Source organism: Melospiza melodia, unplaced genomic scaffold (genome assembly GCF_035770615.1).
Source record: "Melospiza melodia melodia isolate bMelMel2 unplaced genomic scaffold, bMelMel2.pri scaffold_35, whole genome shotgun sequence".
Lineage (NCBI taxonomy): Eukaryota > Metazoa > Chordata > Aves > Passeriformes > Passerellidae > Melospiza > Melospiza melodia.
In genome coordinates, this window is record NW_026948670.1 from 611,067 (window position 1) to 623,843 (window position 12,777).

Genomic DNA, 12,777 nt, shown 5'->3' on the forward strand with positions numbered 1-12,777 from the left:
TACCAAGCCTGGACTTGTTTCAGCTGCCCAGCTGCAACCAGGAGCAAGCTAAAGGTATCTCTGGGGTGGTACACCACAGTTGCCGCCTTTGGCCCAGCAGCAAGGGTCAGACTGGCCCAAGCACAATCTACCTGGTAATATTGGGATTCCTATTCCAATACTGAAGAAACTGGACATTTTTGTTATCTTTAGGGGCCCATTGGTGCACCCCAGAGCAGCATTTGCTTGTAGATAACAGAGAGTGTGGAATCTCCCTGAGTGTCCAACAGCTCCATGGGATTGTTCCCTGCCTGCTGGGCAGCAAAACAGCCCCTAATGAAGCTTTTACTTGGGCCATATTTAGGAACTCTCTCCATTTTGCTGAAATCCATCCCACCCTGAAATTTGACTGACTTCCCATGGAGGAAGAGAAGAAGCTCTGTCCATCCTTGGGACAGTGCACAGGAATCTGTGGAAATGCCCGTGTGTGCCTCAGGGTCTGATTCCCTGGTAAATCCACTCCAGCCTGCCCTGAATTCCCTTGCCTGGGCACTCCCTGCTCCTGCTGTGACACCCCTGTTCCCCAGCCCCTCGTGTGCAGCCCCCGCTTAGTATTTCCACACTTTTCCCTCTCTTCTGCTGTGCACATCCAGGATCCAAACATTCTTTCCATGAGGTTCCTAAGGGCTGACAGGTTTTGTTCAAGAAGAAGGGTCCACGTCAGGATGTTGAACAGATTGTTGTTGTCTCAGCAGTAGTTTTGTGGTTTTCTCAGACCCTTGGGCAAAGGGACAAAATAATCAATTGCTGCATTTCCAGACTGGTTCCCTCACAGCTGCCCTTGCAGGGGGAGTTTCCAGCCAGCCCTGTTCTGAAAACCACCAAAGACCCCCACAGAGCCACTGCTTGAGCTCCCTTTGTGGTTTTGTGCTTCTTGCAGGGCTGAGCAAACCACAGGCAGGCCTTTTTCCACCCACAGAATTCTCACTTTTGCAGCAGCTCTAAAGCTGCTAGAATCAAAGCAAAGGGGGCAGGGGGGACCCGCAGGTCCTGGCTTCCACCTGGGGCTGGCCAGAGCCGGGCTGGACAATGGCCATCCCTGTGCAGTGGGGCTGGGCCATGGCGGGGCCTGACCCTTGCATTGACAGGGGACCCCAGGATGTGCCACCCTTGGGACAGGCAGCCAACCAGGAATGTGCAGGGACATTTCTGGAACTGCCACTCCCCGGGACAGGACCCCCCATGCCAGGATGTGTCACCCCCTGGGACTGGATGCGCCCAGGACAGGAACCCCTTGGATGTGGTCCCCCAGGACTGAACCGCCCCTTTCCCATCTGACTCTCAGCACAAACGGACTCTTCCTTCTAGTCCAGGGCAAAGATAGTGAAAGTGATGAGGGGGCGCAGCCCAACACCTCCATCCCCCACAGCCTCCCTACCCTTCCCAGCACACCCCACTGCCCTCGCTCCCCCAACCCTTTCCCTGCTCAGGTGCTCTCCAGGATTGCTGAGTCATGAACTGGGGGTGAGGGGACATGGCACAAAAGTGAGGAAATTATTGAAAAAAGAGAAATAAAGACATGAAAAAGTGAAGGGCAAGGGCGGCCACAGAGGCAGAGCTACCAAGGACCCTCATGCCCAGGAAATGAGCAACCCAGGGTCACCCCAAAATCTGAGGCACCCAGGAGGGGAGCTGAGGCCCCTGGGCCTGATGAGCCACTGCCCATCCCTAGGAACCTCCATTCCCCTGAAAATCAAATCATGGGACCTCCCTTCCTTATATTCCTCCCTGTCATCCCCATCCCAGTACAGACATTCGCCAGGATCTCCATGGCCCAGGGCCCCCATTCCAAAGGAACCCTCTTCTGTTCATTCCATCCCCTGAAATCTTCCTTTCCCAAGAACCTTGATACTCTCAGGAACCCCTCTTCCCACAGGAACCCCCATTCCGCCAGAATCCCCATCCCGTGACCCCAAATCCCTTGAGCCCACATTCCCCTGCGACTCACATCCCTGTGTCCCCCCAGCCCTGGGCATCCCCATTCCCACGGACCCCATCCCTAGGATCTCCCATTTCCATGGACACCCATACCCAGGTCCCCAAACGAACTGAGGCCCCCCACTCCTGGGAACGCCATATCCCACTATGTCCACCCAGCCTTGTCCCCAGCATGTGACAAGCTTGTGGCCACCCTGCCCCCACTCTAGGGCCACCTACGCATGAGGACAAAATGTGACCTCGCTTCCTTCCCCTTTGGGCAAAGAGCCATCAGCCAGGGGAGTGGTGGCCACAGCAGCAAGTGACAGCCAGTGCACATGGCTGGGGACACCGGGGTGACTGGGAAGGTGGTGCTTCTCCTGTGGGGTGAGTGCCCTGGGCAGGGGCCTGACACCCCAGGAATGGGGAGAGGAGGGGTCACAGTGGGGCTGTGCGGTCCCCTGAGATCCCCAATTCCAGCAGAGCCAGTCCTTGTTACCCAAGTGGCCTTGGTGGGACTGGGCATATAGGGTAGCTTTGGGGACAGGGAGAGGGGGGCAGGAATTCAGGGATGGGGATGTGGGGACGGGAATGTGGGGACTGGTACCTTTGGGCTCAGGGAGCTCTGGGGATGGGGACAAGGGAAATGGGATGCAGGAACAGAAGGGGACAAGAATGGTGAGGATGTGGCCATGGGGATGGGATCATGGGGATGGGATCATGAGCTGGTGGGGGTAACCTGGGCCAGCATGGGCTGTGTCCATTGTGTCCTTGTACCCAGGGTGTTCACAGTGTCCCCATGTTCTGCCTCAGCCCCAAGTGGCCTCGGTCTCCCTGTTCCCAAGGTGTCTGTGCCACAGGGATATGGTGCATGGGTGGCTGTGACACAGACATGTCCGCTGACCATCCAATTCTTTTGTGGCCACCCAGACACATTTTCTAACAAGAACTGCTGTCCCCATGGGCACAGTTTGGGGACACCCCCCCCCCCCACCCTATACTCCAGGTGCTGCTACCCCTGCAGGGCCACCCGCACCCACCCTACTCCCTTCTCCCTTCCAGCCCAGACCCTAGGCCTCGCTGGTGAGTCCTCGTGGGATGCCATGGCCCCACCCTGCTCTCCCCAGCCCCACACTGGCCCTGGCAGGCTGGTGTCCCCTGTCACCTGCAGGTGTCCAGACCATGCAGATCCTGGTGGAGCCCCCCTGGAGGCCAGCGGTGCTGTGGGACCGTGTGACACTGACTTGCCCGGGCTCAGGGACCGCCGGTGCCACCACCTGGTATAAGGATGGGCAGCTCTGGTGGCAGGAGGGACCGGATAACTTCACTGCCATCGAGAGAGGCACCTACATGTGTCACAGACCCGGCACTGGGCTCAGCCCCCCTGTAGTGGTCTCAGATGGTGAGTGGGGATGTTAAATGATCAGGATGACCCCTGACAAGTCAGAGTGGACTCCACTCCTTTGGTGGCATCACAACCCTTGTGTGGCAAGAGCCTTAGCCCTGCACACAGGGACACCCCAATGCACCCAGATGTTCTCAGGGTCACAGGGACCACCTCGGACCTGTCTTGAGCCCCTTGGTGAGAGGGGATCCTCCTGTCTCTCAGATTTGCTGGTGCTGCAGGTGCCAGCAGGGGTGCTGCTGGAGGGGGACACGATGACACTGCGCTGTCGGTGCGGCCATTGGAACCACATTGTCACCAGGGTGCAATTTTACCAGGACGAGAAGGAAGTGAGGGGGTTCATCAACAGGACCGAGCTGTCCCTATTTCCCCTGCAGCTGCACCACAGTGGCCACTATAGCTGCGGGGGCTTGGTGGGGTCCTGGCAGTCACGATCAGCAGCAGTGACAGTGAAAGTGTATGGTGAGCACTTCCATGGCTGGAACTCCAGTCTCCTGACACCCCCAATGACCCTTCCCAGCAGACTCAGAGTCACAGTCCTCACCTCCTCTCTCCTGCCCTGAGCTCTAAGCTCTACCTGGTGCCACTGCTGCGGGGACCCCTGAACCCACCATGGAGTCCCTCCTGACTCTCAGCTGCATCAGCACCCCCAGCCCCCTGCGGCCCTGAGCCCCCCTCCTGCCCATCTTCTACAGGGATGGGCAGGTTGTGGCGGGCCCACAGGGGTCCCGCAGCTGCTGGTGCCCGCCATGGGGGTCTCCCACTCAGGGAATTACAGCTGCCAGGTGCGCTCATACAGGGGGGCTGTGAAGAAGAGCAGCACCTGGCTCCGTGTCACGGTGCACAGTGAGTGCGGGGATGGGTACAGGGAGCCTCCTGGGGTCCTCTGCCTGGGGACCTCCATGTCCCCCAGACACATTTCTTGGGTCCTTCCATCACTCTATGTGTCCCCTCACCCTTCCGTGGCGTGACACCATCCTCAACATCCCCCACCATACCCATCCCTGCCCATTCCCACGCCCCCACTTCAGCTGCCTTCCCTTCCCTGTGGCCTCAGCCCTGTCTCTGTCCCCACAGTGCCTGTGGACAATGTCACCATCACCCCCAGTGTCCTGGAGGTGACTCCACAAGATAAAGGGACACACAGGGAAACAGGTGGGGTCCCTGAGGTTCGCAAGGGAGTGCAGGATGCCTGCGGTGATGGGCGATCCTGATGTGTGCCCCTCTGTTTCTTGCAGTGGCCGCCGGGATTGGTGGAGCCCTTTTCTTCCTGTTCCTGCTCGTGGGTATCATTGTGGCCTGTCACCGATGGCACCGTGTGGGTGGGTGACAATGGGGGGACAGGGCACATGGAGAGAGGTGGGAAGGATGCCAGAGAAGGGGGGCCATAGGGCAGCACCCATAGCCCCTGACCTGGCAGAGGCTGAGACCCCAATGACCATGGCTCAGAGACCTGGGGAGCTGTTGGAGGGTCATGCAGGGATTTTGGAGGTCCTATCAGGCATTCCCCTCCCTGTCAGGCTCAGGGTTCTGGGAGTTCAAGGTGTTGGTATAAGTAGGATGGTTCAAAGATATTGGGGACACATCAGGGATACTGGGGGGGCATCAGGGATACTCGTGGGGCCTGGGTAGAATTGTGTGTCTGGTGGTGGTTCAGCATTCCCTAGGGTGGATGGGGCCCCCTGGGTCTCCAGTCACCTTACCAGCTTTCGTTTGCAGATGCCAGGAAGTACCAGGAAAGGTGAGTGCCGCCTCCAGCCATGATACACCTTTTACCCAAACCCCCAGCACCTCCCATCCCCTTCCAAACACCCCCTTATTCCAACAGGGCCCCCCAAGACCCCCTAGCACCCTTGGTGGAGGATCCTCAGGCGACGTACATGGAGCTGCAAAGGCAACCGTTGGAACCCAGTGACATCTATGACAATCTATACCAAAAGTTGTGATGCTCTGGCAAGCGGGAGGCACTGGGTGACTCTGAGAGTGCTCCCTCCATGCCTCCTGTGGTTGCCCATCCTTCCAAGGGAGGTGGTCATGTGTCAGGAGAAGGCTATACAGGGCACCCTGTGCTCCCCATTTCCTCTCCCTGTACCCACAAGGGCTCCCCCATCCCTTTGCTCGTTCCTGCAGGGGTTCCCCAGCCCCATTCAAGTGCCCAAGTACCCTCAGGGCCTGCCCCATTCTCTCCCCATAGTGCTTGCAGTACACTCAGGGCTTCCCCATTCCCCCTCCCACTACCCCTGTCCCATCCCGCTGTAAAAGGTGGAGTCGGGGAGGATTCTTTATGAAAGGTTTCTCAGATGAAAATGAAGCACAAACACAGCAATATTATATCTGAGAACTGTTTATTGATAAAGGAGAAGAAGCATTCGTACTGAAGGGGGAGAGAAGGGAGTAGAACGGGAAAAGGATAGAGAGAGAAACAGAAGACAGGGACAGTGTTACCGCAAGGAGCCCAGGTGCTCTGTGGGCATCAGCTCAGCAGATGGAGTGTGTGTGCTGCAAGCCAGGGTGAGCCCACATGGCGTTTGTGAGTGGCTGGGCGTGATTTCCAAGGATGGCACCTGCGTGTCTCTGGCACGGGCGAGCGATGGCTGCAGGCTGGCTGCTGCGGGCTGGCTGCGGGCTGGTGCTGCGGCACTGGTGGCTCTGGGCTGGCTGTGGGGGCTGGGGCTGCGGTGGGCAGGTGAAGCAGGCTCGGTGCTGTGGGCAGCATGGGAAACATGGCAGAGGCGGTAGGTGGGTGCAGGCAGCATCCATTCCATTGAGGAGGCAATGAAGGAACGTCCAGGACAAGCAGGAATGAGCTGCCTCATGAAAGCAGCGAAGCAGGGAAGAACGGGTGCGGACAGGGAAGAAGGACCATCCAGAGGAAAAGTTGAGGGGGGGATTGTCAGTGATATTTTTGCCTGACGTCTGGGAGGAATGATGCATTTGACTGCAGCGAGGTTGGCAGAAGGGCGGCCAACACCCAACTGCAAATGTGTGAGCACCCCTCGGCATCAGAAGGCTTCGGGCTGTGCTCACAGAGGACGGAATTGCTGCTGACCGACGAGAGTAAAGAGTCCGGACACTCACTGGGGAATTGTCAGATTTATTGTAGCAACCAGGGAGTGACAAGACACCCAGATGTGGAATCTAACGTGTCTGCCAGTGAGTGACGTCGAACTAAGGTTGCAACAGGGTTATAAAGGGGGGAGGAATTCAAGGGAGGGGTTTAAAAGGAACCAATAGGGGAAGGCAAGGGAGTGGACTTAGGATAACTGACATGAGGGAAAAACCAATAGAAAGAATGTAAAGGAGGGGACCCGGAGCCACAGCCATTTAAGTCTCCCTAAGCACAGAAGATTCTGGCAAACTAGGAGGAGTGGGGAGTGATTGACTGGGCCCAGGGAAGAGAACAAATTCACATGTAAGGAAGCACAGGGGAGGGGAAATTATATAACAGAGAGGATTGACATAAACTGTGGCGGGAGTAACCAAGGTAACCAAATAATTGACAATACTATGGTGGGAAGAAATGGTGAGGGCAGAACCATTACAGAAAATGGGGGAGTGATACAGAAAATAGGGGAGTAATTAAATAAACTAACAGAATACACTACAACATCTGACTCCATCTTTCCAAATGCTAATTAATTACTTTTTTATACTGTATTATTCTATATTATATTACATTACATCTAAACTGAATCTGCCAAGCACTCAACTGCACTCCACTGCACACAATCTCATGACTGTCAGCCAACAGTCCTGACACACACACACACCTGGATTCAATTGGTCAGTGAATCAAAACACTGACGCCAGAATCCAATCACCAATTCCCTTCAGGTAAAGAATCTTCCACAATGCATTCCACTTGTGAAAAACACAGGAGCTGTAAATGAGATGAGAATTGTTTGGGTCATTCTTTGCTTCTCTCACTGCTTCTCACAGGTTCAGAGAATGTGAATTCCATAGGGGAGGAGGGCCAAGCTGCCCCTCTGAGTGAGCCCCAGATCCCTCCAAGAAACTCAAAGCAAAACACTCCTGTTGTGTCACAGTTTGCTGCTCTTATTTGCAAAGGCTTCTCCCACAGCCCCCTTTCCTGGGTATTTTTTCACAGACATTTTTCCTCGGCATCTGTCCCACCAGTCAGTGGGGGTCACTCACAGCCCCATCACTGCAGCTTTCTCTCCCCTGCTTCTCTGTTGCATGAAGCCTCACCAGGGACAGGGTTCCCAGCACATGTACAACCCACAGAGTCATTTTTCACCTCATGTGTAGCATATGTTGAGACATAAATCAAATTCAGATTTGTTTCTCTTAACCCCCATGTGCTTAGTGGCTCTGCAGTCCCCCTCCCAGTGCTCCCACTAAAGTGGCTTACTGGTGCCTGTCCCAGTTCCAAGGGGGCACAGGACTTGGTTCCCTGCTCCTGGGACAAAAATGCAGCTCCTTGTTTAACCTGGCAGAAATGGTGTTTCTTTGTTCAGCTCTGTCAAGGAAGCTGAACAAGGTGGGAACCTCCCTTGCAATGGAAAATACGACCCCCTTCTCTCTGAACTATTATAACTTTGAAATTATGGGAATTCTAGGCAAAGATGTGGGAACAGGAGTAACAGCTCTTCACTGGTATGTATTGTGAGAATCAAGTTAATGGAAGTTGACTTTCACATGATATTATACAAATTGATATTACACTATTGATTATTTGGTTGATTAAATATTGTGATGTCTTTGGGACAGTGATGTGTATTGTGGAGTGGCTGGTGTTGTTGGGGTGGCCATCCAAGGGTGGGGCCCAGCCATGGCCCAGCCCCACTGCACAGGGATGGCCATTGCCCAGCCCTGCTCTGGCCAGCCCCAGGTGGCAGGCAGCACCTGAAGGTCCCTCCTGCCCCCTTGGCTTTGATTCTGGCAGCTTTAGAGCTGGATGGGAAATTGAAGAGAGCCATTCCCAGCAGCATTGCAGGAGCAACTTCCTCTGATAAATCCCTTTTTTGGGAATGTGGAAGGGGCTCTACCCAGAGCAGGAGGTTCTGGCATTTCCCAATACAGGATGGAATAGCCTCTTTTTCCTTTATTCAATGGGAAATTACCATGTGAAAAGCTTTGGATTCAGTGGGTGGAAGGTGGAGGTTGGATTTCTCATGGAATTCCTCTCCCACCCCTTTTCCAGGGAGCTGGAAAGAAACTCCTCAGCCCAGTGCAATCTTCCCTGGATATAATGGAGGCAGTGTGGAAAACATCTCATCCACCAGCTAGGCCAGGATCTGGAATTCTTCTATTGGAAACAACAGAGCTGCTGGCAAAGGCTGGGACATCCTGGAATCTGGGAATCTTCCATTGGGAAGAGCAGAGCTGCTGGCATAGCATGAGGATGAAGAAGAATTCCCATCAAGCCAAGACAGATAAGCAAAGGCCCCATGACACAAAAAACATTCCCAGGTTCCTGTTCTGGCAGGGATTGAGTCATTTTCCACCAGGATTTGGGAAAATTCCCTGACTTTGCGTCTGTCAGGGGAATTCACTGTGAGGAACAGGGCAAGGAGCATCCTGGAGTTGGAGACCCCTGGGAATGGATGAGGTGCATGAAGGATCCGAGAAATTCCTCGGAAGGGAGGGAAGGGAAGGAGAGGGAAGGGAAAAGGGGTGAAAGGGGGAGGAAAAGGGGAAAAGGGGAAAGAAAAGAATGGGAAGAGGAATCAGCTGGTGATCAAAGGGATTTTAGCTTCCACTTCCAATCCATTTCCTAAATTTTCCAAGGTTAAAGACCCCTCAGAGCCTCTGGACAAGGAAATTCCCACTGCCTGTTCCTGGGGTGAATTCCCAGCAGCGCCTTTGGTGAGCAGAATACCGGGAATCCGCCAAGCCAGCAGCTCCCACTGCAGTGTAGAGACCATTCCAGACCTTTCCAAGGCAGAGCTGGTTTCTTCCATCCCACAAAATGGAAACTGAGCCCACAGAGAGAGGGATAGTCCAACCTCCTGAGGGAAAAGCCTTTGGCCTCACCCATGAATGTTGGGAAGATGCCAATTCCGGAGGTTATTCCATCAAAACTTGACACCTTCCCAGTGCTACACCTGTTCCAGAGGTTTCCCTGCAGCAGGAATAAGTCTGGTGGGATCCAGGATGCCCCAGCCCTGCCCACCCCACCTAAATCCAGCCATTTTCCCACTCAGCATTAGGGATAAATCCCTTTTTCCTCCATTCTGTCTTTCCTCAAACAGCTCCAGAGCTTCTCTTCCTGGTGGTTTGGTGATGATCGACATTCTGGGCATGACTCAAGAGGTCAATTAGCTCCCATTGTCTTTTCCTGTAGATTCCAGAGTATTCCAGAGCCTGGGAAGACACAGGGAGGAGCTGGATGCTGGATCAGGGAGGGAAGGATGGAAAAAAGACCTGGAGCATCCGTTGGTGTCAGATAAGGATGGGGAAGAGTGGGCTTTTCATGGAAAACACACTTGGATGGGTAATCTCCAGGGTTTTCCAGGATAGGGATGAGCTGTGGAGGACCAGAGCCACAGGTGAGTGTCCACATCCCAAATATCCCCATAAATCTCAGCAGGAATCCCTCAGGAGCAGAAGAACCTCCTTGCTTCAGGCTCTTCCTCCCCAAAAATTCTCCTCCTTGGGGCCAGTCTGCTGGGAATTCCAGGAAGTGGGAAGGAAATCCTGCACAGAATCAACACCCTGAACATCCCAAATCCACCCAGGCAGCTCCTTCCAGAGCTCCAGGGCCTGGATTTTGGGCAGTTCCCTCTGGAGGAACCGAGAGGGCCGGGAGAGCGGATTTCCCACCCCAATCCCACTGCTCCTGTGAAAAGGAGGGAAATCAGAGCTATTTTGGGATTCCTGGGTTATTTTTTCCTCCTCCAGGAATTCCAGGAGTTGGGACTTTCACAGAGCTGAGGAAAATGAGGGGGCTTTCATGCTGCCACAACAGGGATGGGACTCGGGAATTTTGGGTTGTTTGCTGCAGAAAAAGATTGGAATGCCAGGCTATGGGAATTGGGTAGTCTTGGAATATTGAAAAATAGGGATATTAGAATATGGGGACATTGAATTATGGGAATATTGGTATATTGGAATATAGGGAAATAGGAATACGGCAGTGTTGGAATACTGGGATATTGAAAAAGTAAAATATTGGAATATCAAAATACTGGAATATTGAAATATTGGAAGGCAGGATTACTAAAAAAACCTGAATTATAGGAATATTAAAATATTGGAATAATGAAATATTGGTACACAGGAATATTGAAATATAGGAATGTTGAAATACTGGAATGCCAGGCTATTGGAATATTGAAATATTGAAATATTGGAAAACAGAGCTGTTGGAAAATTGAAACACTGGAATGCAGGAACAGTGGATTATGGAAATATTGGGATACAGAAATACTGGTGGAATATTGAATAATGGCATACATAAATGCTGGAATAGGGCAAGAGCCAACCTGGCAGCCCTTCGGGACACAGGGACAAATTAAAGCCACCTCTCCCAGGAAATAAGTCGATAAACCAAGAGGAAATTCCCAATCCTTCCATCTCCCATAGGGATACCAGGATTGGGAGACCACAAGCAAACCCCGTTCATCAACCATCATTAACCCCAGGGCTTAATTATTTCACACATCATCCCCCAGTCATTACCTGGGACCGGCCACTGGATCCCAAAATTGCAGCACCAAGCTCCATACCTCTCTCTCATGCCAAACACAGCTTTTTTAATGTTCCCCAAAACACTCAAAAATGAGGGAAAATTTCATCCCAGCACCCACAAAACACCCCTCAGCCTGGGAATGCTGGTCCCCCAGTTGGCACATCCAGGTACAGAATTTCTCCTTCTCCCAATACTTCTTCTGCATGGAAAAATCAAAGAATTGGGAATTTGGGTCAGCTGGGACAGAGCCAAATCCCAGCTGGGATTTCTGTGGTATTCGCTGGCCACAGGCAGGTCCTGACAGCTCCTCACACCCCTTGGAATTCCAGAGCTGGCAGCAAAACATTCCTGCAGTTTGGAAACCCCTGGAATTAATCAGTAATTGGACTTAACTGACCCAGAGCAAAGTGCGACGGTGCGAGGATCTGGAGGGATCCCTGAAAACCAACCCCCATGCTGGGGTTTGCGGGATTTTAGCCACAAAGTTTAAGGACTTTCTTTGGGAAAAGGAAGATGAGTTTCCACACAGCAGGAATATTCCCATGGGAAGGTGTTTTCTGGGGCAAAGTTACAATTTTGTGTGATAAAAAGCAGCAGATGGAGAACACGAGAGCCAGGAATGGGAAGGAAGTGTCTGCAGGTTGGAATCCAAGGGGTTTATCCCTAAAAATGCTCCTTTGCCCTCCCCAGGATGGTCCTCACACTGAAATCTGAGGGGTTTATCCCCAAAAATTCTCCCTGCCCTTCATAGGAATCTCCATGTTGAAATCCAAAGGGAAGGCACACCCTCCCCAGGTGGGTCCCCATGTTGGAATCCAAGTGTTCCCCCTTGAGTAGCTCCTGTAAGACACCGCCCCAAAACCCCCAGCAAAGTTTGGGGGGCTCCGTCTGGGTTCAGCCCCCCCCTTAGGACCCCCAGATTCCCTGCAAGGGCTGTAGGCTCATGACAGCTTCAGCAAGGCACCTTCAGCCCCCTCAAGACCCCCCTTTCAGAGATCCTTAACCTCACCAAGGGAACTTCTGCCCCCTTGGTGCCTCCTCAGGACCCCCAGATCCCCTTCAAGGGCCAGGGGTCTCAACCTATTCTCATGTCACCCTCACTAAGGAACCCTCAGGACTCCCCCAAATTCCTACCAAGGGTTGGGGGCTCCGCCTCCTCCTCAGTCATACACTCACCAGGAGACCCTCAGAGCTCCCAACACCCCCAAACCTCACCAAAGGGCCCTCAGCCCCCTCAGGATTCCCCCCAAACCCCCAGCAAGGGCCGGGGGTCTCAGTCCCTCCTCATCACATGATCCTCAGCCCCCTCACGACCCCCCAAAACCTCTCAATGGCCGGGGGTCCTAATCCCCCTCATGACCCCCTCACCCAAAGCCCCACAGAGCCTCTCAGGACCCCAACACCTCACCAAGGGCTCAGTGTCCCCTCAGACCGGGCCCCTCAGAGCCCCCTCATGGCCCCCAGAGCCCACTCATCGCACCCAGAGCCCCCTCAGGACCCCCATTCCTGCTCCCCCGGGACTGCCCCTGTGTGTGGGGTGCGTTCCCGGGCCCGGCCGCAGGGGGGCTGTGGCTGGGCGGCCCCCCCATGCTCACAGCTCCTGCAGGCCGGGTCCCCCTTGCGCACCCCAGCGTGGTCGGCAGCCCCTCCGCCCAGCAGGGTGCTGACGCTCTGCAGTGGGCACGTACAGCTCACCATTGATGCTGAGTGAAATTAACAGGGCAGGAGACTTTTTCTCCTTTTAATGCCTTTGTTAAAAGTG

The 12,777-nt window shown here is 53.9% G+C and overlaps 1 protein-coding gene across 1 annotated transcript; it reads left to right on the forward strand.

Moving 5' to 3' along the window:
- Positions 1 to 3,301: 3,301 nt before the first annotated feature.
- On the forward strand, positions 3,302 to 3,926 carry LOC134434334 (Fc receptor-like B). Its single transcript, XM_063183008.1, has 2 exons — positions 3,302 to 3,358; positions 3,566 to 3,926. The coding sequence occupies exons 1-2, from the start codon at positions 3,307 to 3,309 to the stop codon at positions 3,922 to 3,924; spliced, it is 411 nt and encodes a 136-aa protein (XP_063039078.1). The 5' UTR covers positions 3,302 to 3,306; the 3' UTR covers positions 3,925 to 3,926.
- Positions 3,927 to 12,777: the final 8,851 nt, after the last annotated feature.

What these genes read in the sequence shown, in the direction of transcription:
- LOC134434334 (XM_063183008.1), top strand. Translation starts at nt 3,307, where the DNA reads ATGTGTCACAGACCCGGCACTGGGCTCAGCCCCCCTGTAGTGGTCTCA. An exon ending in CCCTGTAGTGGTCTCAGATG is followed by an intron (nt 3,359 to 3,565) that starts GTGAGTGGGGAT and finishes CCTGTCTCTCAG; the next exon opens with ATTTGCTGGTGCTGCAGGTG.